The sequence below is a fragment of the Archocentrus centrarchus genome, chromosome 12 (assembly GCF_007364275.1).
Source record: "Archocentrus centrarchus isolate MPI-CPG fArcCen1 chromosome 12, fArcCen1, whole genome shotgun sequence".
In the NCBI taxonomy this organism is placed as follows: Eukaryota; Metazoa; Chordata; class Actinopteri; order Cichliformes; family Cichlidae; genus Archocentrus; species Archocentrus centrarchus.
This window is the reverse complement of record NC_044357.1, coordinates 26,032,843-26,059,659: the sequence shown is the minus strand read 5'-3', so window position 1 is coordinate 26,059,659 and position 26,817 is coordinate 26,032,843. Positions and strand designations below refer to the sequence as shown.

Genomic DNA, 26,817 nt, shown 5'->3' with positions numbered 1-26,817 from the left:
GTATGGAGATGATCCTGACATGACTCTATTTTTATAATCATGTTTTTGGATTTTGATTATTTTTGACTGAATGTATTTGGCTTCAATCACATTTGGCTGAAAGATTGTGCGGCTTGTTACTGGGAACACTGGAATCAAGTCACATTTATCTGCTATGTTCTCTGAACAGACATTAATTTGAAAGTGCTGACCTGCAGCAGGCCCGTTTCTGGGGAGCTCCATATCTGTAAGTGCTTGTTGCTAAGTGACAGGGGGGCTTCAGCTTCCGATCCTTGGAGTTTGGACACCTGGAAGTGCTCGGAGTGGATAGTTGGCGTGTTGCCACGACGATGGACTATGTAACGCGTCCGAGGGGTGGAGCCAGTGGATGCTTTGGTCACATGGTACACAACAAGTGACAGAGGAGGAAGTTCAGCGAGGAAGGAGAGCTGGAATGAGGAAACAGAAAGTTAAATCCAATCGCCCTGATCAATAAACTAATCAGTGAGCTGGTCCTGACCTGGAAACTATCTGTGGATGGCTGGCTTGGCTCCGCCCACACTGCAGAGATCTGAGCGGGCATTTGTCGACCTGATTCGGCATCGACAACCCGAGCATCCAGAGAGTCGACAATGATGCTGATGACGGAGGTACGGAGCTGCTCGGTGGGGTTAAAGATGACCAGTGACCTGAAACAGAAACCAATAATCAATAGTAGTGATCGAGGCCAACAGTGTTAACTGATGTTCACGCACCCAGAGGCATGCAAGATCCATCCATCCATCCATCCATCCATCATTCTCTTCCGCTTATCCGGGGCCGGGTCGCGGGGGCAGCAGCCTAAGCAGAGAAGCCCAGGCTTCCCTCTCCCCAGCCACCTCGTCCAGCTCATCCAGGGGGACCCCAAGGCGTTCCCAAGCCAGCCGAGAGATATAATCTCTCCAGCGTGTCCTGGGTCTACCTCCTCCTCCTGCCTCCTCCAGGTGGGACATGCCCGGAACACCTCACCCAAGACGCGGCCAGGAGGCATCCTAATCAGATGCCCGAGCCACCTCAACTGGCTCCTTTTGATGTGGAGGAGCAGCGGCTCTACTCTGAGCCCCTCCCGGATGGCCGCACTCCTCACCTTATCTCTAAGGGAGAGGCCAGCCACCCTTCGAAGGAAACTAATTTCTGCCGCTTGTATTTGCGATCTTATTCTTTCGGTCACTACCCAAAGCTCGTGACCATAGGTGAGGTTAGGAACGTAGATCGACCGGTAAATCGAGAGCTTCGCTTTTACACTAACCTCCCTCTTCACCACGACAGACCGGTGCAGTGTCCGCATCACTGTAGAGGCAGCCCCGATTCGTCTGTCGATCTCCCGCTCCCTTCTCGTCATGCAAGAGTGAAGGACTTTTATTCAGATTTAGTTTCTAGTATTTATTTCTTTTCTTTTTTTTACATTTTTGGCCACAGTGGCCAAAAATGTAGAGGGAGACAGGGGAAGACACGCGGGCAAATTGGCACCTGGCCGGGACTTGAACCCGCACCACCTGTACCACAACGCAGACTATATATGTGGTCGCCGGCTTCACCACTAAGCCACCCGGGTGCCCAGTTTCTAGTATTTTTAACTCTTTAACACCAGGTGATCGTCTCTGAAGCGCCCGTAACTTGCCCTCAATAGCGGCGAACAGCTGATTGAGACATGGCATAGCAGCGCAGAGTCGGCTGATCAAAGGAACGTTGGTCAGCTGGCTTTTTACCATAACTCTGCAACCGTTTGTCCTATTGAAAAATGCAAACGGTTCCTGAAAGCCCAGAAATTGCACGTCACAGCCATATAGGGGTATTATGGTATTTGTTGCCTGAAGTCCGCGAATGGCGGTACTTTTGAAGTATGTTGTGCCACGGCCGATGCATTTGGAGTAAAATGGTTAAAGACACTTTTTAGAAAGTTCAAATAGAAGGTAAAGAAATAAAATCACTAGATCATTGCATTATTAAATTTACACCTGATCCCTCCTCCTCAGTGTACAAGCCCCGCCCCCTTACCTGGGCTCATTACTGAGTGAGAGCATCGTCTTCTGAGGCAGAGCGTCCTGTGCTGAGATCACTTCGTCCTGAAGAGACAGTTCATCATTTCAGGCATTTAAATTCTCACTTTGAAACAGCGTAAAAACCTCAACGTGTCGCTGTCAATGCATCGCTGTGAACGCGGCACTTTCAACAAAGTCAGAGTTAAAATTTCAGCTAAAAGTTCAGACTTCAGAGTCTGACACTGTTTTCAATGTCGGCTCAAAGATTTATTTCTATGGTCATCAAAAACAGTTACGTTCTGGCCTTAAAGCGACAGAGGAAGAACTGAGAAACTGCACTGTCAGATAAAGTCGAATTATTTTTGAACTGTGAATGAAACAATGCTGTTCTAGCAGAGTCCAGGTATAAAAATATGGAGCTGAGCGCCTTCAAAGAATGAAAACATTATGAAAAGGTTATGCTGCTATAACACAATAATTTCCCATGTGGGATCAATAAAGTATCTATCTCTAGCTATCTAAATATCTGGAGCCTATAGGAAAGTGAAAAGTCACCATTTGCAAGAAGGGTTTTGATTGGTCATGGTGGTATTGGGTCTTGTCCAATAGGAGCAGCCAATGGGCAGAGCTCTGCTGCACCTGGTGCAGGTTCAGGATCGACTGAAATAACCTAGAAAACAAACAAATATTAGCTGAAAAAATTCTGTTTCTGTTTTGTTGTATTTTACATTCTTGAATTCAGGAAGCAGTTCGACATTTACAGTTTCCAGACAAAAACAAATGACAGTCTATACAGCAAAAAACAGGCTAACAACACACTTACTAAACAAGAGTGACGACTACTCGTGTTAGATGCTAAATCTAAATGGATGGATGTCATGGGAGGCTAATGCTAATGTTAACTGCTCACACTACACGTGGCAGTACCTGTTACCGTTGCCGGTGGTGACGCCGTCCTTCAACAGAAAGCATGGACGAAAAAAATGAGACAAAAAAAGCAGGCTAATTCTAAAAATGCTACAGGTGCTGCTATGCTAACACTGATTAACACTGACATAGTTCTGTAGCACTATGAAAAAGTCTTTGCTCCTTCCATATTTCAGCCCAAACACATTTTAATATTAGACAAAGTTAACTCGAGTAAATAAGAAATTGGAAGGGGGAAAATACTTCTTCATGGCACTGTAGATCCACATTGATACGCTAACATGTTCATGCTAACAGTATGAGGTTCTTTAAATTTTTGATTTATGCTAACATGCTAATTCTAACATTCATCTAATACTATCAGCTCACAACCTTCATGCTAATAATCACATGCTAATATATACTGTTAACAGTTTTAATGCTAGCTAACAGTTTATCACAACTCTTAACAGCTCTCTAAAAAAAAGTGCTGCACATATTTTCATCCACTGCTCCGCCATCCTTGCTAATATGGCTAACATCAAGTTTTGCAGTTCTATCACGTGTGAGATTAATGCTCCATGTGTTTGACAACTAAAATTTATAGCATCGTCTGATCATCTTAACATGCTGTTGTGCTAACAGGAAGTAGCCACCTGCTACCATAGTCGACCACCACGTGGTCCCGGCCGGTGCCGGTGACGGCATCATGGTGTTGGAAGAGTGCCAGGTTCCGTCTCGCCACAGTCAGTCGCTGGAAGTGCTCACGTGCAGGAAAATCTTCAACCAGACGACCATCACTGCGCAAACGGCGCATTTCAGCCAGCGTCAGGCTGAAAAGGATTTCTGTCGCTCTGCCGGAGAAGGAACAGTCAAACCAATCACCACAGAAATGAACAACAACGCTGCAACGTGTAACCATGAAGCGCACAGAGTGGATGTACCTGAGCAGGGCCTCCAGCGTCCTGTCGAGGCGTTTATAAAATGGCCGGGATGTGAAGTATCCCGTCCAGTAATGATCATCTCGGTCCGCATATGAGAAAAAGTCTCCACGGAGCGCCGGCAGAGTCGCTGATGTGGAGCTCAGACGCCGATGAAGAGCCTCAAAGTAATCAGCAAGTGTCCCGAAACGAGCCTAAAAACAAGAGCAGAAGAGTAGACCTGATGCTAATGACTGTGGTTATACTTTATTCATCATTATAGTTTATTATTTTTCTGTACGGGTGTTGCTCCAGAATATTTTAGACACCATGACTGATATTTATCGATCTTATTGATTACTTCACCTCTGTGAGCTGTTTGGGTTTATTAATGCTATATTACAAACATAAATATCACATGTATGTTTCTCTCTCGTACTCATCTTTAGCTGTATAATTTTGATTCTTCCATCATCTAAAATCCTAGAACTCCTAGTGTTAGTCCCGAGCCTGGATAAAGATGGAGGGAAGTAAGAGTGACGTCACTTAAACGTCACTATTTAGTCAGCATTGTAGTCACCTCCCAGGTGTCCTAGGTACATACCTTGATGTGGAGCTCTGGGTGCTGGTTGAAGTAATCGAAGAGTTTCTGGTAGTTGGTGAACTGAACGTCCCACTCACTCGACTCCACGTACCGAAAGTCATCGCCAAGAGGAACAAGAAGAACGGGCGAGCGAAAGAGTCGCGACTTCTGACGGTACTGATCCAACAGGAGGAGCGCTCTTAGAGGGCGACAGACGGATCGATATCAGCTCCGATCAATCAGTGTAACTATAATACAAAACTAAGTGCTGATGCATATAGCAAACAGGCCGAGCGAGGAGAGGACCTGCTGTTGTAAAAGCTTAATTACTTCTGATTTATTTAAGCATTAAAAATAAAAACATTTTAAAGATAAAAAAGAAAATCACAAAAAGTCCTTAAAATTCAAAGTTAAAATGAATGAAAATTATGTTGTTGCCTTTGACCCCGCCCCCTGTTCACCTCTCCTGGATGTTCTGGTCTGTGATTGGTTTTGGTGGGATTTTCCATGGACAGTAGATCCGCCTCCCCGGTAGGCGCTGGAAGTCGAACTGACAGCAGATCGCCGGGTTCGGACCGCACGTGTGTGGCACATCGTAGCTGTAGAAGGGCATCATGTGACATGTGATGTCACTGCGGGAGGAGGTGTCTGATGGACAGGAAGTGGTCAGAGGTTAAAAAAAAGAATCTTCTAACTTCCTGTTTTTGTATTTCATTAGTTATTAATAAAGTTTATTCCCTGAAGTTTGAAGTAAATCAATGTTTATAGCTGACTCATATATTTTGAGTCAGCTATAAACAAGTTGAATCATTTTTAATTTTTTATAATTTATTTACTGAATGAGCATTATTTACCCCAACTCTGTCGCCATAGAAACTCAAGCGTCTGTTGCCTTGCAAAGTGCTTCTTGACAGCATAGTGAACTCTCTGGATGACCATGTTGTGAAGCCCTGCCCCCTTCAGCAGGTACGTCATGGAGGGGGAGTGGCCAAACGGGTCGATGGCCCAGCCGCTGCTCGGCTTCACACCTGTACAGAGCAAACAGTTATGGTTAAACTGGCGAACAGGAAACGCATCGTCACAACAACGTGTGAGTCAAACAGGTGAGTCATGTGACCCAGGTGTTTCTGCAGCCACTGGTGTCCCTCCATCAGCTGATCCAGCAGAGCGAAGTAATGAGAGTTCGCCTCATCGGGCATCACCCAGCCACCCGTTACCAGCTCCAACTGTCCTGCCTCCACCAGGCTGGCCAATCACACGAAAAGGAAACAGGAAACAGAAAAAAATGGCTTCAAATGATGGAAAATTATATTTAAGATATATCAAAATGACGGATTGATAATAAAAATACAAAAAAAATTTTTTTAAATAAATAAAATTATAAAAGTAGTTTAAAATTAAACAGTCTTAAAAATGACTAAAAACTGAATACAAAATTCAGATTAACACTAATCCAGCTATTTTGAGTTGAAACGTGGTACGGGGCAGGGTTGCCCACTCTCTCCACTTCTTGCGAAGGAACCGCTTGCTGTAGCTTTGCGGCAACGTTCAGTGATTAAAGGTAGAATTCAGTCCGGCACTGAACATAAAGTTTCCTTATATGCCCAAGACGCACTTTTGTATAGTCCATACCCTCCGTCTAGTCTCCCTGAGTTACTTAGCTTACTTCAAAAATTTGGGAGAATATCTGGCTATAAAGATTAATCTTCAACAAAATCGAACTGATGCCTGTGACATCTATAGAAGGGAAGCCTGTGGGCTCAGTTCCTTTAAAAATTAGTTCTAAAAAATTTAAATACCTGGGTTTTTGGATAACTCAAGCCTGTAAGGAACTTTATAAGGCGAATTATCTGCCTCTCTTGGTGAATCTTAGGCAGGGCATTGCTTGGTGGGAAGAATCAATTCAGTCAAAATGACCATACTGCCTAAATTTCTTTATCTATTTCAGAGCGTGCCAATGTTCCTTCCTAAGTCCTTCCTAAAAGCATCCACGGACTGGCAGGTAAATGCTGCAACTACCCCGCAGTCTTGGAGGTATGTCATCCCCTAATTTTATGTAGTTACTGGGCGGCTAACATTAGAATCTTAAGCTACGTTTCCATACAGAACGACTCAGTGCGGATCGACTCGACTCGCCGTGATTTGACGGCATTTCCATTAGAATCAGGTACACTTTGCAGGTCCTTTTTCTGTACTCACTCACCCGAGGTTCTAAGCAAAGGACAGCGTGCCACTGATTAGCCAGGGAGTGTGGTCACTAGCGGAATCATGAGAGCGACTCCTTCACCAAATCAACCGTGCCAGATTACAGACACAGTCAAGGGATTTGTTAAAAAGTTCTATGATGGGCGCCAGGGTGGCTCAGTGGTGGAACAGGCGACCATGTTTCAGAATCAGAATCAGAAGGTTTTTATTGCCATATGGGTGAACAGGTTCACAGCATTAGGAAATTGCTGTGGTACTTCGTGCTTACAGAAAAAACAAATAAGTATAAAAACTATAAGACAATATACAAGTATACAATATGTTTGCCACAAGGCTGAAAGAAGGCAGCGCAGGTTCGAGTCCCGGCCTGTCGCACTCTCATGCACATCTTCCCCCATCTCTTCTCCCGCTTTCCTGTCATATCTACACTGTCAATAATATGGAAGCTTGTTTCCGGCGTTAAAAAAAAAATGCCATCCGTAACTCGAGTAATTCAAGTTATTAACCTCAAATTACAGATGTGATTTTTTTTTTTTGTGGCAGAAACAAGCATCCATATGCTACATACTGCTACAGCACGATAAGCGGGGCTTATCACGCAGTGTCCCGCGCTGCACTCGGCCTCTCTGACCACGACATGATCCACCTGATCCCCGCGTACAGACAGAGGCTGAAGCTCTCAAAACCTGTGGTGAGGACAACAAAGCAGTGGACCCGTGAGGCTGTGGAGGAGCTCCGCACATGCTTCGAAACTACAGACTGGGACTCAATGAGGGCTGCCTGTGACAGTCTGGATGACTACACGGACACTGTAACCTCGTATATCCACTTCTGCGAGGACAGCATTGTGCCATCACGCACCAGGGTGTGTTATAACAGTGACAAACCCTGGTTTACTCCCAGACTGAAGCAGCTGTGGATAGAGAAGAGGGAGGCTTTTAAAAGTGGGGACAAAGACTGCTACAAAGAGGCCAAGTACAGGTTTAGCAAGGAAGTGGCCACTGCTAGATCACATCACTCTGAGAATATACAGCAGCAGATCTCAGAGAACGACGCGGCCTCTGTATGGAAAGGTTTTAGGCAGATTACCAACTACAAGCCTAAAACCCCCCACTCCACAGACGACCTACAAACTGCAAATAGACTGAACGAGTTCTATTGTCGTTTTGATGGTCAGTTCAGCAGCCTTCACACCTCCACCAGTCCCAACTACAATACAGCCAACACAAATATTCACCCCCCAACCTCCCCCACTCCCCACACCTCAGAGAAGCCCACATCATCAAGGACTCCCACCCCAGAGTCCCCCTCATCCCCCACCCCCACAGTCTTTTGTATTCAGGAGGACCAGGTGCTAAAGCAGTTCAGGAGTGTCAAAGCTCGCAAAGCTCCAGGTCCAGATGGTGTCTCACCTGCCACACTGAGACACTGTGCTAACGAGCTTGCCCCATTGTTCACGAACATCTTCAACTCCTCACTGGAGGCTTGCCACGTGCCTGTCTGCTTTAAAACCGCTACCATTGTTCCTGTCCCCAAGAAGCCAAGGATCACTGGACTAAATGACTACAGACCTGTGGCACTGACTTCTGTGGTCATGAAGTCATTTGAGCGTCTGGTGCTGTCCCACCTCAAGTCCCTCACAGCCCCCCTTCTGGACCCCCTGCAGTTTGCCTACAGAGCCAACAGGTCTGTGGACGACGCCATCAACCTGACTCTGCACTTCATCCTACAGCATCTGGACTCCCAGGGAACCTACGCCAGGATCCTGTTTGTGGACTTCAGCTCTGCCTTCAACACCATCATCCCTGATCTCCTCCAAGACAAGCTGTCCCAGATGAACGTGCCAGATCCCATCTGCAGGTGGATCATTGACTTCCTGATGAACAGGAAGCAGCACGTGAGGCTGGGGAAGAATGTCTCGGACTCCCGGACCATCAGCACTGGCACTCCTCAGGGCTGTGTCCTCTCTCCTCTGCTCTTCTCCCTGTATACCAACTGCTGCACCTCTGACCACCAGTCTGTCAAGCTTATTAAGTTTGCAGACGACATGACTCTCATCGGACTCATCTCAGACGGGGACGAGTCGGCCTACAGGATGGAGGTCAAACGTCTGGTGTCCTGGTGCACCCACAATAACCTGGTACTGAACGCCCAGAAGACAGTGGAGATTATAGTGGACTTTAGGAAGCACACAGCCCCTCTACCCTCCATCATCCTGACTGACACCCCCATCACCACAGTGGACTCTTTTCGCTTCCTGGGAACTACCATCACCCAGGACCTCAAGTGGGAGCCCACCATCACCTCTGTTGTCAAAAAGGCCCAGCAGAGGATGTACTTCCTGCGGCAGTTGAAGAAATTCAACTTGCCAGCAAGGACCATGGTGCAGTTCTATACTGCCATCATTGAGTCCATCCTCACCTCCTCCATCACTGTGTGGTACGCTGGAGCCACCACTAGGGACAAACAGAGACTACAGCGCGTTGTGCACTCTGCTGAGAAGGTGATTGGCTGTAACCTCCCATCTCTCCAGGACCTGTACACCTCCAGGACACTGGGGCGTGCAGGTCGGATCACAGCCGACCACTCTCACCCTGGGCACAGACTTTTTGACCCTCTCCCCTCAGGCAGGAGGCTACGGTCCATACGGACCAGAACCTCCCGCCATAAGAACAGTTTCTTCCCCTCTGCTGTTGGACTCATGAACAATTACCCTAAGACTGTTACCACCACCCTCCACAAACGCTGATGACCCTATGTCTATGCACCTGTCTGATTGCACTGATGTACATATTAGTGGAATATAGTCTACATTCTTTTATCTTTTAATTAGTCTCTGCACTGTATATTTTGTAATTTTGTAATATTGTGCTATAGTTATAGCTCTAATATCTCTGTATATTTGCAATTTGTATACTTGTATATTGTCTTATAGTTTTTATACTTATTTGTTTTTTTTCTGTAAGCACGAAGTACCGCAGCAATTTCCTAATGCTGTGAACCTGTTCACCCATATGGCAATAAAACCTTCTGATTCTGATTCTGATTCTGATTCATACAATAACGCTGCTGTGGCCCCTCAAAAGAAAAAAAAAAAAAGGATACCTGGCAGCCATTTTTGTGTTATTTTGAATGTATTTCAGCAGACAAATTTGCATAACGGTCTGGTTATATTACATATGCACAAACCTGAGATTTGTATTAGTTGTGTTACAAGCACAAGATGTGCACACTGATGGTATAGGCGGGGTGGGGTGGGAGGGATTTTTGTGTTGCTGTTTTGTGTTTACTTAAAAAAACAACAAAAAGGCTTTGCTCAAAAAAAGAATTTGAGATTAAGCAGAAAAGGCTCGAGCTTATTTTAGTTGGATCGGTTTGAACTGGATTTCAGTGGGTGGAGTTTTTCCTTCTTCCTGCTTTCAGGATGTTTCTGCTGTTTAACGGCTTCTGACTGGAAGCCCGAGCAAACGTTACCGTTTGACCGTCACTCTCTTCTGGTCGTCGATGTCGCTCCACCACTTAGAGAAATAACTGATTTCAGCCCAGATCAACTTCCTCCTGAGGAACAGGAAACGCGTCACGATAAATAAGCAGCATCAAAACAACACCAAGCATCCAATAACCACAGAGCACATCAGTCTCTGCTGTTTCTTTGTGTTCTATCATTATTTTTGTGTCTCTGAGGAGTTTATTGAGCGTCCACTGTCATCATTAAATAAACACAAAGACTTTATTCATCTCACAAACTCTAATTTCAGTGTTAAAGAAGCAAAAAAAAAAATCTAAATCAATAAATTTCTGTCAGTAGAAACAAAATCTCAAAGAAGTTCCTGGATGAAGTTATCAGTTTGCCAGCAGCCATGTGATCATATTGAAATGAGGGGCAGAGTCTGACGTTATCAGGTAGCCTGGTTATGAAGGACGATGCTCACCTGTAAGCTTCTCTCTGCAGTTAATAATTACATTAATAATGAAGCTGCTTTATGATTTAACCCGAGGACTGACAGAAGCCCCGGGTTTGGCGTGTCTGCACGCAGGGAGTGGGCGTACCTGCTGTCCTCACTCAGTTTGACCACCATGTTGTCGAGGATGTGTCTCGTCTGATCTTGGTAGTACCCGTCGAACGTCTTCAGCCAGCCTGAAACAACAACACCACCACGCTTTAGTTTCCCCTCATCCGCGCCTTCGTGCTGCTGCACGGTCGCAGTCTCACCCACCGGGGTCGTTGTGCGAATGCGGAACCAGGAAGAGCTCCAAAGGTTGCTCCGCCCACTCGTTGCCCTGATAAGTGATGTCAAAGCCCTGCTTCCAGGGGCCACCGTCGGGGTTATCGAAGGGCAAGAGGTCATAAACATCCAGCAGCTGATGGAGGAGCAAACAAACAGGAAGTAGTCACATATAATTAAACATTTAAATGAAACTTTATTAACCAGCCTCACGAACCCTCGCTGTGGACCTCAGGGTCAGAGGTCAGCAGTGTGTGGATGTTTTTTCTTGATGCTTCTTTCAATCCTGAATATTTGATCAATGAAAGGACAAATGAAAGACCGTCCAGCAGACGGTGAATTTACGACTCCGACTTCAGCACGACTTTCAGATTAAACTAAAACGTGGAGACAAACGCGGTTATTCGGTCGGGCTCAGGACTCAGTTTATTATAGACTGCAGAGCACAGACTGTAACTTGTGCTGCTGCTGTTCAGCTTTGGTTAGTTGATGCTGGAGTCCCAGAATGTGCTCCATCAGCTCCACCTTAAACACCTCCACCTGTTTAAAATCCTCGACAACTGCCCAATAAATGATTTTGGTAAAAAAAAAAAAGAAAAAAAAAAAAGAGCTCAAATTCAGAGAATACTTGAGTAAAGGTACTCAGTTACTTCAAAATCAGAGATGTTTCTGGTTTTAAATGAAAAATATTTTAAAATAGAAGCAGAATAAAACCTAAAGGTAAATTCTCGCTGACCTGAACTCCATCGGCTCCGTCCTTCATCTCTTTGGCCAATCGGCACCCAGAGAGTGTCCCAGCCCCACCGCCGGGGGCGGAGTCTGAACTGATGTTGGCGCTCCGCCCTGATGCTTGGCGTTGGAGCAGAGAGTCACGCAGCCTAGCAACCAAATGGTTGTTGTCGCTAAGGAGACGTTCCAGCCTGTCTATCTTCTGCTGGAGGAAGGCCAAATCCTGAAAACAGATCTGATTGGTTCATTCATCATAATTCATTTTTTCTTCAGTTATGGTAAATCATTTCATTCAGTTAATAATAAAAATAATAAAAACAGTTTTGAAAATCCACATGTTGTATTCTTATAGTCTTTTATTGTGAAAAACTGCAGAGACAGGAAGTGTTTTGTCTGTGATGGAGGTCCTCCACCTGTCTGTGAGACTTGTCCCCGTGCTGCTCCGGCCTCTGCATCAGCTCCAGCATGCGGTACAGTGACATCACTGCTGCGAAGAAGACTCCGCCCACCAGCACCGCCAACACCCGACTCCTCTTCATCACTATGATGACAGACAATTTTTAAACACAGTTTTCCAAAATTAGAATTGATGTTTTATCATTAATGTGAAAACTGTATTTATTTATATGTGTTATGTATTGCATCTGTAACCGTGGGGCTCGACACCCGAACTTTGTTAAGCTGTTAAATAATTTTGATTTGATTGTTTTTAAGTAAGTAAGAATTGTAGCACCCAGGGGAATCATGGGAAATGTAGTAAGATAAGGTGAATCATTAGGACTGTGATAAAAAGAAGTCGGGCTTCAACTCAGAACTGTTAAATACAGCTGCACAGATTTTTTGCTTTAACTGCTTTTCACGGAGGCCCAGAGACCCAGAGACCCAGAGAGCCAGAGGCCCAGAGACCCAGAGGCCCAGAGAGCCAGAGGCCCAGAGAGCCAGAGACCCAGAGAGCCAGAGAGCCAGAGGCCCAGAGGCCCAGAGACCCAGAGACCCAGAGGCCCAGAGAGCCAGAGGCCCAGAGGCCCAGAGAGCCAGAGACCCAGAGGCCCAGAGAGCCAGAGACCCAGAGACCCAGAGAGCCAGAGGCCCAGAGGCCCAGAGACCCAGAGACCCAGAGAGCCAGAGGCCCAGAGGCCCAGAGAGCCAGAGGCCCAGAGGCCCAGAGAGCCAGAGGCCCAGAGAGCCAGAGGCCCAGAGAGCCAGAGAACCAGAGAGCCAGAGACTCAGAGAGCCAGAGACTCAGAGAGCCAGAGACTCAGAGAGCCAGAGGCCCAGAGAGCCAGAGGCCCAGAGAGCCAGAGGCCCAGAGAGCCAGAGACCCAGAGAGCCAGAGACCCAGAGACTCATACTGAGCAGGACGAACTGCTTTAGAAGCCGAAGGTTTGAGGCTGACAGTCAGTCAGGTACAAAAAGCCACTGCGGACGTTGAACTGATGGTTTGTCTGAGTAAATATGTCAGAGCTGATATCAGCACCGCCGACTGATCCTGTTATCAGTGAGCTGTGATGTCAGAGCCCAGCAGCTCTGCTGTTGGTTCAATGTTCAAAGACTGAAAGTCTGAAAGACTTTTATTTCTTTCACATTTTATTTGACTGCACAAACAAACTGAAACTTCTGCCCCTCTGCATGAGTCCAGGAGGCCACAATCATCTCTGCTTCACTGCCACAGGGTAATCGGATTACTTCACTCTTTGACCAAAGACCCTCCCTGCTCTGCTCCACAGGTGAAGTATCCAACAGGTGACCCTCAGTCTGACCTGCCAGGCTAACACGTGGTTCCTGCTTTACTTCCTCTAAACCAGGGCTCTTCAACTCCAGGCCTCGAGGGCCGGTGTCCTGCAGGTTTTAGATGTGTCCATGATCCAACACACCTGAATCAAATGGCTGAATTACCTCCTCAGTATGCAGTCAGGTTCTCCAGAGTCCTGCTAATGACGGCATTCAGCCCACCTGGAGTGCCCTGCACTCCAGGTGGGCTGAATGCAGGAGGGCTGAATGCTGATACTGTCATCAATATGAGATGATCAGCTGATAAAACAGCAGATTGTTTATGGTAGCAAACACAAAGGAAGAAAAGCTCTGATGAAGTGAGCAGGTCTTCTCCTCTAACAGGTTTCTGACAGTGAGGCTGGTCAGGATGTTTTTCTCTAAGGCCGAACACTTTTCTGAGTTTAGAAAAGTTGGATCTCTTCCTGCTCACCCGGTTTAAGACTCGATCCTAACCAAACTGATGGAGTTCAGACCCATCGCTCCGCCCGAGGCTGCCGTCTCTGCGTCTGCTTTGCATCATGTACAACAACACGTTATCCTGGCAGTTGTTTGAGGAAGTGGATCATGTTGCACCATGAATTTGTGACTCAGCGCAATGAATCAAAAGAGATGATAATCATTTTAGAGAAACCCTCAGAGGTTATAAAAGGCTGAGATGCTGCAGAGCTTCAGATTCCTGTCTGTTTGAATCCATGCAGACGCTGCAGATGCACATCCAGCAGAGCTTCCTTCCTGAGGAAACCAGTCTCTGCTGAGACTCTGTTTTTTCATTTTCCTGAATCTGTTACAGCTCACTTCAGGACACTCAACCTGGTTAAAACAGCCACTGAGCTCTGAGGGAGAAGTCAGGACGAGTGTTTGGACATCAGCAGAGGTCAGGAGGGTTAATGTCACGTTCCGGATCTGATCAGTGGGCAAAAAAGTACACTTTTCCTTACTGGGGACTTTTCTTCCTGTAATTTCTGCAGTTTCCTGATGTTAATACAGTTCTAGAAATGCTGCTGCAAATCTAATTTCCCAGTTTGCATGAAACACATCAGTGCTAAAGAGCAGGCTGTGGTAAGAATCAGGGTCTTGGTCAGCTGATGTGAGCCTCACCTGTCACATTTACAACCAGAGAGAAAATCAGCCCTCAGCAGGGAGAGGGTAACAGTGATCGCAGGAACTGATGCAGAATTTCATGTTTCTCTTCACAGAAACATTTACATCAAAACATCTCATAAAAACAGGTCTGAGCCTCAGAGGTCCTGCTGGAGGATCTGCTGAGATGAAACCTGCACAGCAGGAAGTTCCTGTCAGAGCATCGACCTGCGTCTTTATAGTTTACACCTGTGTTACAGGCTCTGCCCTGTCCTGGTTTTTCTGTTTTCTGATGTGGAAAAAAAGCGTGAAGGAAACGGAGCGTCATGTGACGCACACCTGGAGAACATCCTGAGGTGTGGAGAATCACCTGGATGGAACTTCAGTTAATGATAACCTGTACAGTTCAGTTCAGGATGAGCAGGAGATGAACAGGTGTTCAGCAGGAGAGCTCTGTCGGTTTTTTCCTCCTCATAGGAAACTTTGGGATGATCCCTGTGAGGAAAAGCTCCCTCTCAGCTGCTCTGCACCTCTGCCACAGCAGCGAAAACTGACCAATAGAAACTATCCTGGATATGTCACCTGTGCGCTCACCTGGTGGTCGCCGCTGCAGCTGAGACGGCCTCTGGCAGAATAACCATCAAACTTTCTCAGCTTAAACTCAGACCGTCGCTTCCTGACTTCCGGGTAGTACAAACGGCGTCGGGTCTCGCGCCCTCGCTGCGTCTCGTGCTACGCAATGACGACAAAGCGTGACGCAAGGGCCCGGGAAAATAACCCGAATAAAAAAAACACAAAAAAATAAAAGTTAAAAAAACAAAAAAGAAAAAAGAAGTTCGGACTTTTGGCTGCAGCGCACTCAGGGTAGCCTGCTGCTGCGCATGCGTACTGCCGTCTGTTTGCCTCCCGTTTGGTTGGGCTGACTCAACACGACGTCACTTCCGACGAGAGAAGTTGCGAGTCACGTGGTGTTTCCTGTCACGTTAGGCGGACAGGTGGAGGTGAGACGCTGAATCACGAGGAAACTTCCTCCCGCACTACAGTCTTCAAATTAAACACAGGAATCCGTTTTCCTGCCAGATGTTCAGTGTTACCATCACACAGAAACATCTGTACTGACCTGTGAAACAGCTGTTTAGCTGTGAGGATCCTGAGGAGCTGATAATTCAGACCTGTCACTGCAAAATTAACCTCACCTGAATTATATAAAGCAAATTTAAGGTAAGATAAAACTTTAATGATCCCACCTCAGGGAAATTTGCACGTTACAACAGCTCAGGTACAGATAAGGATGAAATAAAATGGAAAACACTATATACATAAGAAACATATCAATACACATATACATCAAAACACTACCCATTCATACCCATAAGTCCACCTGTTTTCTCCTTTTAATTCATATTTTTATTTTTTTTTTAAAGGGAAATAAGGTATTAGTCTGTTTAACTAAGAAGTGAGGTGTGAGAGTTGGTGCTGCGTGTGGATGGGTGTAAATGTGTGCTGGCAGCTCGATAAAACTGTAAGAGCCAAATAAGCCAGCAGCAGAGGGCGCTGTAAGAGCAGGTTTTACTCCATGGACCAGTCTCACCCATCAGGTGCAGCAACCTCTGACCTCAGGAAGCAGCAGGGAGGATGAACTGTCACACTCACTGTTAGCAAACAGTGGAAACGCTGCTGTAACTCTATTTTTACCCTATGCTCAGAAGTTTGCCAACATCACCATAAAGTTTACCTCGTTCTTTAATCTCCGTACAAATTTCCAATGAAGCAGCTCAAACAGCTGTTTTTGGTTTATTCATCTTAATTTACCTTTATTTAAACAATGTTTTTCTGAACTGTTATTTTAGAAACATGAGCTCCTCACAGCGACTCTACAAACATGATTTTATAGAATATGAAACTGGAGATGATAAAGAACTTACCTGCAGCTAACAATATTGTGATTATTTTATTCTGAAAATCCCTGCAGATACTTTTCCTCTAAGTCACATCTATTAAATGTTTGGTGTCAGATGTGTTTCTACCCCACCTAAGGTTAATCACCATCACCTGGGATCAATCAGCTGATCAGTCAGAGTGAAAATCACATCGAAACTATCGTTCAATAAAAACACACGAAGAAGAATCCACAACACGTTTAATGGAATAAAAAAAAAAGTGTGTGTGTCACAGCAGGGCGCTCTTGGTGTATGAAAGCAGACACAACGATTGGTCAAATGATGCTCGTAGCTCCGCCCATCCCATCTCCAACCGGGATGACAGGCGGAGCAAGGCTTCCATGGCAACAGTGTCCTGAGACAAGGAACGGAGATGGAGCTGAAAAAATAAAGATAAACTTCAGGATTAATAGGAAACAGGGAGAGACCTTCACAATAAAAGATCACAGGGTTGAAGATTGGCTGACCTTCAGGAAAAGTGCCAGGTAAGCATGAGCCAGGTCAAAGTCCCGCCCACCGGCCAACATGCTGTCAATCATCTGAATGAAGGCGAGCAGGAGCTCTTTGGCTCCGCCCCCCTCCGGTGCCAGAGAGGTCAGCTCAACAGAGAGTGCCGCCGGTCCACAATCCTTCAGGAGATGCAGCGGCTGATCAACTGCAGAGAGCGAGAGAGAGTATTGATCTCCGATCAGAAATCAGATTCAGCAGGAAAACTGAAAAAATAATTCACTCATATTTATCCTCTTATGAATTAAAAAATGTTCCACTATCACTTCAAACCTTTAACTGGATGATTGACGAATAAATAAAACTTTATTTCACAGGAGCTGAACCTGCTTTAGTCAAACTTTTAAATCTATAATCAAGCTTTAGATTCTAGTATTAAAAAATAAAAGCATGAAGATGACTGTTTCCTGTTGCATTTATTTTGGTAAGCAGACTCACATGATCCGGTGTTCAGAGCCGACTCCAGAGCACAGATGAACTCTGACCTCTGAGAGAGGACCCCCCAATTCAGCACCTTGGACTGGCACGCAGGAAAAAGCTTTATTTACACATGATTACAGTGACAGCACCTGCACACGCTCAGTTTATCCTGAGCACACCCGAGCCGTGATGTGGGCGGATTTACCTGCATTTCCTGCTCGGTTTGCGCTGGCGTGGCGAAGTGAGGTGTGAGGCCAGGAACTGTTGGCAGGAAGAAAGGAGCAGCAGCCGGAGCAGCAGGGGGCGCCACGGGTTTATTCCGCTTCTACAAACAACAAAACACACAGGTGAGAGCTCTGACATCATCACTGCGTCCTCAAACCTGAAAGAGGAGCCATCAGCTGACCTCTGTGCAGATTCATCACGCTCCCAGCCGCCCGCTGCCTCCTCTACACCTTCACTCTGCGCCTCCATGTTTTACACCAAGTTTATGCTCCAACATGAACTTCATACCTGCAGTATTTTTATCGTAAGGCCAAACTACACACACTCCCTCCTCTGAGTCTCCAGTGAAGCAATTTTCTTATCTGACAGCTGGTACTATTCCTAATATTTTGTCTACCCCATTAACAGGGCTTTACAAGCCAAACACGCACATCCAGCAGTTAAAGGGGTGCAGGAACAAGGACGGTAGCAGGAGAAAAAGACAGTCCGCACACCAGAACGCTCCTGGAAAATAATTTACTGCGATAGTACCTTCAAAACAAAGTAACGTTTCGGCATGCAGGTACTATTACAATAAATTATTTCCCAGGAGCGTACCGTGTGCGGACTGTCTTTTTCTACTACCCCAACAGGGGACATTATTTTTGACTGTGATGTCATCCAGGTAAGCCTCGCCTCTTTGAAATCAGTAAAGAACTTGGAGCACAGCTGTTTCTATTAAAGTGACCGTTTCTCCGCCCCCTCATCTCACCTTGATTTCATCCAGGTGCAGCAGACTTTTCCACCGAGACTCCGGCAGCAGAGACAGAGTCACAAGCTCCGCCCCCAGCTGCTCAGCTGACTGATATGCATCATCATCGTCTTCCTCCTCCTCTGATGTCACTTCCTGTTCCGTCTCCTCTGCTGTGACACCTGGCAGTGTCTCCACAGCTGGCTGGTAGTCAGCTGGGAGAGGGCGGAGCCCCACAGGCCCACACAGGCTCTTATTGGTCCTAAAGGAGAAAAGCTGCACTGTGACTGGCTGATACAGGACTGTGACATCATCAATTGTTAATAATGGAGAAGCTCTGATTGGCTGCTGTAAAAAAGGCTGCGTTGTGATTGGTTCATACCAGAGGTAGATGCCCAGACTGTCAACATGAGCCGTTGCAAGGAAGTCACCTGTCGGAGACATGGACACACCCACTGGTGCCATGGCAACCAGGAAGCAGTCAACTAGACTGAGGAGAGAAGAAGAAAATGATCATTGGTCCTGGTAATCAGCTCTGATTGGACACTGCACTCACACCACCGTACCTTCCAGAGGGGAGGTCCCAGGTACGGAGGGTGCAGTCCATCGCCACGGTAACCAGCCAGCGGCCATCGGGGCTGAACGTCTGAGGAGTGAAAACAGTTAGCTTCCTGTTAGCATGCCGTGCTACGTATCGCTGTTTGCTTCTGCTTTATCCAACCCACCATGTCGTTGATGTTGCCATGGTGACCTGCAAACCTCCTGACAACTCTTCTGGTTTCTATGTCGACGACCGCCAGAGTGAAGTCATCCAGCGCTAATGCTAGCATCCCGCTAACACAGCACAGAAACAGAACAAATATGTAATGCTAGCTGTAATGCCTTAGAATTAGCTGCAGCTAATCATGCTGTTAGCATTGTGCTAGCTGTCAGCTACCTTTCTCTGTGCAGCTTCATGCTCGCCGGTGCAGCACTTAGCTTCAGCTCTTCCTCCAGCTTCCTCGTTTTGAAGCGCCAGAACTTCAGCAGCCAATCAGAACCTGTGGTGAGCGTCAGCTGGTTTAGGGTATCCGTGGCGATGCCTCGCACCACGCCATTGTGAGCTGGAAGAACGAGAGGTGGGGGCTAATGAAATGGGCGGGGACACACAGAGGTCCAATCACAGAGACAAACAGGTGAACACACCTTTCTCGTTGTTGCCATAGCAACCACGGTGCAGTCCAGACTGCAGATTGTAGATGTCGACGCGGCCGCACGATGATCCAATCACAGCGAAGTTCCCACAGGAAGTAATTTCAACAGCCTGGGAGCAAAATCAGGAGTGATGTGAGCCTCAGAGCCAGCCAGGGGAGGAGCTTATAGAAACACATGTAAAGATGTTGTTACCGTGGCAATGGCATCCATTCGGGACCCTGGCGGTTGCAGATGGTGAGCTCCCATGGTGCACCTCTGGTAGTTCCATGTGGTGGATGCTAGGCGATCCCGGTGGCACGCGACGATGCCGTCCCAATCCGACTGACGGGTCACAGCTGTAAACAGAAACAGGACACCGTCAGCTAAAATCGAACATTTCCTGTTTGGATTTCAGCACGGCGAGTCAGCACGCTCACCGGAGGAGAACGCCGTGATGGCAGGAAGTCGCAGCTCTTCATAGGTCAGCCCTTTCTTCTTCTTCTTCTCCTTTTTCTTGTTAACAGAGCCTGGAAAGCATAAATTACAGGCAGACTCCATTAAAAACATGATAACATGTTTATGAAAGCAGCAGCTTTCATAAACATGTTGAAGCTCTCTGTGTGTGTGTGTGTGTGTGTGTGTGTGTGTGTGTGTGTGTGTGTGTGTGTGTGTGTGTGTGTGTGTGAGTGTGTGTGTGTGTGTGTCTGTCTGTCTGTGGGGGAGGAGTCAGAAACTCCCCAACCAAAAAAAGAAAAAAGTCTAACGATCCTGTGTTTCCTGAGTCTGAGCTGCCGACCTTCAAATTTCACCTGGTGGGCGGGCCGAACTTACCGTGACCCAGGCTCTTGTTGAAGCGTTCGTGGACGGTGGAGAAAGACTGCAGTGTCCCATCCTGACCTGCAGGGGGAGCACAAACAAAACAAACACCTTAATTTTTTGTTTACACAAACAAGCAGCATAAATATAAACAAGTAAATACCAGAAAATTTGAGCAACATGTTCAGAGGAGGTGAAAGAAGCAGGGAAACAAACGTTATATGTGACCCAATCTGATAAAATGAGTCGCAGGTGCTGTTCTGTGCGGCGAAAATCAGTGCGCTGCAGTGAGGCTCATTTCCAGGTACACGGATGTTTTCAGCGACAAGGGAGACATCGCTTACATGTTTTAAGTGCTCTTACTGGCTACCAGTGATGTCATTAGATGTACTTTGCGAGCTTTACAGCACCGCCTCGCCTGGAATTCGCTGCTTACCGAGGGCGTGGACTCTGCTGGTCACCCCACCCTCTCTCGCCATCTATGGTGGGCTGTCCTCAGTGTGCATATTAAATATACAAAGTAGTCTCTTTAATACTTCTGCCTTGTTGCTGAGAACATCCCATAAACCTGGAAATGAGCCTGATGCAGCACGCGGTACAGATGGCCTCATTAACCAGATCGAGTCACAGAATATCATCTGACCTTACCTGCACTCAGGATGTTTTTTCCATCGTTGCCGTGGTGACGAATGGTGGTGGGCGGGGCGCTGTGACCCTGGCGGCTCCTCAGCAGTCTGGCTCCGCCTCCTTCTTGGTCAAATATCCAAACCTGAGGAGGTGGGAGGGTTTTAGGCCCCCGTTTCCACGATGCCGTTTCCAGTGGAAACAGTGTCGTTTTGATGCGTTTCCGCCTTCCGTTTACACGATAGCTTTCAGAAATGATCACACGATGATGCGTGAAACGATGAAAACGATGTAGTTCCCATGCCAGGCCACAAGTTGGCGTTGGTTTTCTCTTTGCAAAGTTTGTTTACACAAGACGCGCATGCGTGGAGTGACACAGCAGGAAGTGCGGCAAATTGTTCATTACTTACAAAACGGCCAATGTGAGAGGTTTTGTGTGGACCGATGATGAGGTTGGATCGCTGCTGCACACAACGCTGAATTACAAAACGGTAAAAACACAGGAAAAACACAAGAAGCACTCATGAATCTGCGAGTGCTGTTTATCAATTTGCGCATGCGCGGAAAACTGTGGCCGTCGCAACCATAGTGCGCATGTGTGAGTCACCCGTTTTCAAATCACCCCGGTTTCAAGTGTTTACACGAGAACGCAAGCCGGTGCGTTTCTGAAACGCTCCACTCTGGACCCCGTTTCTGAAACACATCGTTTTCACTCTGTTGTCGTGTAAACAGAAGGGCGAAACGCATCAAAATGACACCGTTTTCATTTTGAAACGGTGTCGTGTAAACGGGGCCTTAAATTTTTTTGATTTTGTTTTGTTATTTTTATATTCTCCAGAGTTTTGGTTGTTTTTAATTTATTTGGTGCATTGTTTTCATTTTTACTGTAGTTTACTGTTTTTCAGTTTATTGTTGTTGCTCTTTTGTAATCTCTGCTTTTTGTTATTGTCCATGTTCGTTGTTGTTTTTATTAATTTTTTGCTGTCTTTGTTTTCAGAAACGTTTCTCGCCTGTTTATTTTTACCTTGATGGCGTTATCGGCGCCGTTGGTGACCAATAGCGGCTCTCCATGCAGGAACGTTGCCCCGGCGATGGCCGTTCTGTGGGCGTGTCTGTGCTGAGTGATGAGCTGGCGGCGCTCCAGATCCCAAAATGCAATGTGTCCCTGAGGACTGCCGGACGCCACGATGGGAGGGCCGTCTGAGGGGCAGAGATACAGAGATGGCGAGCGCGTGGAGAGAGACGGAACCAACGGCAGTGACATCATCACCTGTACCTGTTCTGAAAGCGAGTGACGTGATTGGTCCCCAGTCCTGCATAAAGCTCATCAGCGTCTCGTCCAATCGGATGTTGTGAATAATGATGCGTCCTGTCGCCGTGCCAACACCGACCACATCCACCGCGGGACTCTGGGAAAAGAAGTCTTTATTAACAAATCTTTCAAAATAAAAGCATCTGGATATTTCCTTCCAACACTTAAAGTCTGTGAAGTTACAGATCAGCTGTAAACATTCATATTATTGATCTCTGAGACCAAATTATTGATTACTGACTGATGAGGTGATCAATGACTGACCTGCTGTAGAACTGTGACTCCTGCTGACCAGCCAGCGAATGTGAAGAGCAGCTTACTGAGGACCAAACACACCTTTATTAACACCTCAGCATTAACACTGGAACCCTGACACCTGCAGCTTCCTGTGTTAATTTAAAACCAGTGTGTGTGTGTGTGTTTATTAAAGCTGCAGTATTTCAGTGTTTAGACTTCATCACAGATTAAAGTCCACGAGCTGAAACCGCCACGGCTCCGTTGTACTCGCTGGTGGACGTTCTCACACGTGTTGTGATTCATGTGTGCAGCTGGTTGTTTTATTGTGTGTGTGTTCTGATGACATCACAGAGACACTGAAGCCTGAAATCAGACAGATTCTGAGGGGACCTCTGAACGCCGCACGCTCACCTGGTCTTGATGTTCCACAGCTGCAGTGCACCCTGGGAGCTCCCCAGCAGCACCTTGTTCAGGTAGGTGCTCGGGTGCATCATGGCCGACACATCAAAGGTTGCGGGGTCAAAGTGCAGCCGCAGGTATACGTCTGAGAGACGGAGAGAGAGAGGCATGATGTGTAATAGTGCAGGTACGCTACAGCAGCAGGTGAGTGCGTGTGAAGCCCTGTCCCCTCCCACTCACCCCCACTGTGGACGTCCCACACGATGACATCACCACCGCTGTCGGCAGAGATCAGCTGATCGCCCAGAGGAAGCAGCAGGCGGACTTCCTGTTCGTGACCGTGGTAACGCATCACCACCTGTACGGAGAGCAAAGAGGGTCAAAATACATGTTTATTTTTACATTTGATTTTTGATTACGTTTAACTTCAATCTGAATAAATTATTCATAAATGTTTACAAAAGGAAAGAAAAATCTTTTTATTTTGTTTTTATGTCTGAAATTTTTAACAAAACAACAATTTAAAAACCATAAAAGTCAGAATTTAAAATGTAAACAAAAAATAAAAATAAATAAAACCTGTTTTTTAAATAAAGTTTTGGTACCTCTTTGTTCCTGGCGAAGGCGCTGACGAGCCGCCCGCAGGCGGCAAACACCAACATCCTGTCGGCCGCCATGCAGGCGATGTCATCTGGTAAGCAGTTACCTGGACAACCACGTCACGTTACATCACAACACAGCAGCCAATCAGAGAGCAGAAGTCAGAGCATCAACAGCAATCATTAAAAAAAAATCAAAGTACTCACTGACAGCAACGATCCCCAACCTGTTCACCTGCAGGAGATCAATACGACTCATCAATAATCAGCAGATATCAGCGTTCAGGTACCGAGTAACCTGCACTCAGGGGTGGAGCCACAGACTAAAGCTGTGACTCCACACAGGAAACTGATCAATAAATAAATCAATACTCCTGATGTTATCAATAAAACTTTGTCAGGTATCAATAAACAGGAGTGAACCTGAGTTTTCCAGGTGTGCTCAGGCTGCAGGTGCACTCAGCAAGAATCCACCAATCAGAGCACAGGTCATTAATGAGGCTACACAGAGCGAGCTGAGACTTTCAGACGATCTTCAGACTCAGAATAAATGATGAGAAACTTCAAAGTAAAAGACGATTTAAAGATGCTTTTACTCTGTGGGGGTTTAACTGCTGCCTCCATCTTTGTTCCTGACAGATTTCAGAGCTTCGGTCTCCGTTTGGTCGAATAACAAACATGAAGTGAAGTTTCAGAAAATCTCGTTTATATGTATGAAAATATTTCAGGATCACGAATCTCAGCTGAAATTGAGCTAAAGGCGCTGAGAGTCAGAGGTGGAGCTTCCTGTGGGCGGCACTTTTACACAGACTGTATATAAACATGGGCATCGCCTCAGGCTCTATGAACACTTGAGGTTACTGCTCACTCTGACCTCTGACCTCAGCAAACTCTTTCCTGATGAGTTTGTGGTGTCAGTTGTTAGATCAGAGCACCAGGATGTGACGGCGAGAGCGTTCAGCGTACTGAGGCCGCCTCAGTAACCGACGGTTACGTCCATCAGAGGACTTCCTGTAAGCTCTGAAATATTTTACTGAAAAATGACGTCATCAGCTGAACACAGCTTCATAAACCTGAGGGTTTCTCACGTGCAGCATAAACACCCACAGCACACCTGTGGGAGGAGGAAGAGTTCACAGTGCTGGGACAGCTGCAGGAAGCACACCTGAGTTTACAGGTGATCACATGACTGTAATTACAGACCCGTCTGTCCTTCTGCTCAGAGACTGAAATCTCAAACCAGCTAACGTATCATCATATACTGTGCAGTACACTGACCAGCCACTTCATTAGGTACACCTGTTCTACAGCTCGTTAACACAAACATCTGATCAGCAAATTGCAGCAACTTCACATGATTAAGATGACCTGATGAAGTTCAGACTGAGCATCAGAAGTGGGCAGAAAGGTGATTTTGAAGGCTGTTGGTGCCACACAGGTCTGAGTGTTTCAGAAACTCTGCAGTAATTCTCACACACTGCCGTCTGTAGGTCCAGCCTGGTACTAGAAAGGTGTACCTAATGAAATGGCAGGTGTGTGTAACATTAAGTGCAGATTTCTTGCTGCTGTGGATAAAATATCACAGTTTAAGACAGTTTGTGTTCAAGATATTGCATAATCTGGATCAGGATTTTACACCTGATACATGAAGGAATAATGTATATATATATGTTCATTTAAATATATATATTTACAATGTTTATAAGAAGTTTAGAAGGACTTCAAACTGTGAACATTACAAAGTTTATATTACATTATGTAACACTGTTCAAGAAAAAGAAGCACAGTCTGATTACATTCTTTCTAAAATGGCAGAAGATGGGAATATTTTGAAAAACTTTGGTATAATAACTAAAAATAACATTCAGACGAGTACTACTAGTACTAGTAATACTGAGGTGGACGGTTTTTGTCTTTCTCGGTATTTTAAAGAAGATGTTTGTAAGATTTGAATTTGGTCCAGGCTGGTTTGAATCAGTTATCTCCAAAATTTATTAAAGATCATTTCAGAACTCCTGGCCTACATTTTAAATCTTTTTCTTTGAATGATTTAAAGAAGTTATTCCACTACATAAGAAAAACAGTATAGCAGATCTGTAACTACAGGCCTGTGTCAGTACTTCCTACCATTTCCAAATTATTTGACAAAGTGTTGTATGAACAAATGTATCACCATCTCTCTGATCAGAAACTCTCCTGTTTTAATTTGGTTCATCTCCTGATTACATAATAGAACACAATAAAGGTGATTATACTGGGACAGGTTTGTTAGAGCTTTTGATACAGTGGACCACAGCATTGTACTTGAAGGTTTAATAAATCAGCATTAGGCTGGTTCATATTTGCAGAACAGACAACAATGTGTTGAACTGGAGAACACTCTGAACCAGCAAATATTACCTGTGGGGTGCCCCAAGGAGCTATTCTTGGTCCACTGTTATTCTTAGTTTATATAAACGATATTGCCTCTTCTAAGTAGCTTCTATATACAGATGGCTCGGCCCTGGAAATTGATTGATCGATTGATTGACTGATAACAGGCTCTTCTTACATTACAGCAAAACTGAGTCAATTCTCTTTGTATCAAAAGGAAACCGTGAGACATCACACCTGTGGTAAAATAAAGTGTGTATCAAGTATGTGGGTTTAATTCTAGATCAATACCTGAACGGATAAAGCAGTGTGGATAATAAGATAACCTGTAACTCAGCAGTGCTGAGTTACAGGTTATCACGTGACCCGAACAACAAAGAGTTTCCGTTACTGATGTTTTCCCTGTTTTCTGGTCACGCCGGTTTCTTTAACCGTGTTAATGTCTGCTCAGTAAACATGAATCACATCAATAAAACCTCAGTAGAAACAGCGGAAATAGAGCCACGCTGCATGCAGTAACGGCGCCCTGCCGGCGGCTCTTACGTTGAACGTGTGGAAGCTCCGACCGACCGCCGTCACCACGTAGAACTCCCGGTGCTTCAGGTGGTACCGGAGCGCGTGCGGCACGTGGTTGGAATAAAGTCCCAGAACCCGGAAACCGGAGAACAAAGAGCTGCCGCCGGCCGGCATGACTGCTTACCGGAGAGGACGGAACAAACAGGTAAACACAGGTAACCAGCAGGCAGAGCGGAGAGCACACACACATGCAGGAGCCACGAGGAAATGAGTCCGACCGGAAACATACGACAGCTATGAAAGGTTCCGCTCTGGCTCAGTGCCGCCACCTCCTGGAGGGAAACAGGAAGTAACGCTCAGACAGGTGAATGAAGAATAAACTGAAATATTCGGCCTGATTTTCCTGAATAATCTTTGGAAGCAGCTCAAACTGTGCAGGAGCTTCAGAGTCACAGGTTCATGTTTGAGAAGCTGAACCTGTTTCCCTTTACTGCAGCTCACCTGGATGATGATGGTGATGTTCT

General features: G+C 46.1%; 2 protein-coding genes across 3 annotated transcripts in view; both read right to left on the bottom strand.

Moving 5' to 3' along the window:
• LOC115789014 (alpha-mannosidase 2) overlaps nucleotides 1–15,302 on the bottom strand; it is a 23,501-nt gene extending 8,199 nt beyond the window's left edge. The window contains exons 1-16 of the mRNA XM_030742161.1: nucleotides 15,017–15,302; nucleotides 11,983–12,110; nucleotides 11,577–11,792; nucleotides 10,832–10,976; nucleotides 10,665–10,752; nucleotides 10,089–10,172; nucleotides 5,527–5,654; nucleotides 5,264–5,437; nucleotides 4,871–5,057; nucleotides 4,431–4,608; nucleotides 3,851–4,041; nucleotides 3,563–3,760; nucleotides 2,556–2,670; nucleotides 2,017–2,084; nucleotides 500–668; nucleotides 192–428 (exon numbers count right to left, since the gene is read on the bottom strand). Of these exons, the coding sequence (XP_030598021.1) occupies nucleotides 192–428; nucleotides 500–668; nucleotides 2,017–2,084; nucleotides 2,556–2,670; nucleotides 3,563–3,760; nucleotides 3,851–4,041; nucleotides 4,431–4,608; nucleotides 4,871–5,057; nucleotides 5,264–5,437; nucleotides 5,527–5,654; nucleotides 10,089–10,172; nucleotides 10,665–10,752; nucleotides 10,832–10,976; nucleotides 11,577–11,792; nucleotides 11,983–12,108 (2,304 nt within the window). The 5' untranslated portion in view covers nucleotides 12,109–12,110; nucleotides 15,017–15,302. The remainder of the gene's footprint in view (nucleotides 1–191; nucleotides 429–499; nucleotides 669–2,016; nucleotides 2,085–2,555; nucleotides 2,671–3,562; nucleotides 3,761–3,850; nucleotides 4,042–4,430; nucleotides 4,609–4,870; nucleotides 5,058–5,263; nucleotides 5,438–5,526; nucleotides 5,655–10,088; nucleotides 10,173–10,664; nucleotides 10,753–10,831; nucleotides 10,977–11,576; nucleotides 11,793–11,982; nucleotides 12,111–15,016) is intronic.
• A 989-nt stretch (nucleotides 15,303–16,291) lies between these two features.
• wdr36 (WD repeat domain 36) lies at nucleotides 16,292–26,546 on the bottom strand. Of its 2 annotated transcripts, none has more exons than XM_030742428.1 (22): nucleotides 26,321–26,546; nucleotides 23,612–23,639; nucleotides 23,411–23,511; nucleotides 23,046–23,163; nucleotides 22,818–22,950; nucleotides 22,434–22,488; nucleotides 22,134–22,266; nucleotides 21,882–22,057; nucleotides 20,882–21,002; nucleotides 20,249–20,314; nucleotides 19,855–19,944; nucleotides 19,631–19,773; nucleotides 19,430–19,547; nucleotides 19,182–19,347; nucleotides 18,970–19,078; nucleotides 18,811–18,890; nucleotides 18,627–18,734; nucleotides 18,266–18,506; nucleotides 17,495–17,614; nucleotides 17,308–17,407; nucleotides 16,830–17,017; nucleotides 16,292–16,741 (listed from the first exon to the last, which is right to left on the bottom strand). In XM_030742428.1, the coding sequence occupies exons 1-22, from the start codon at nucleotides 26,465–26,467 to the stop codon at nucleotides 16,592–16,594; spliced, it is 2,691 nt and encodes an 896-aa protein (XP_030598288.1). In that variant the 5' UTR covers nucleotides 26,468–26,546; the 3' UTR covers nucleotides 16,292–16,591. The 2 variants fall into 2 exon arrangements, with proteins under 2 accessions (XP_030598288.1, XP_030598289.1); XM_030742429.1 differs by having other exon boundaries at nucleotides 16,296–16,741; nucleotides 17,308–17,389.
• Between the last annotated feature and the right edge of the window lie 271 nt (nucleotides 26,547–26,817).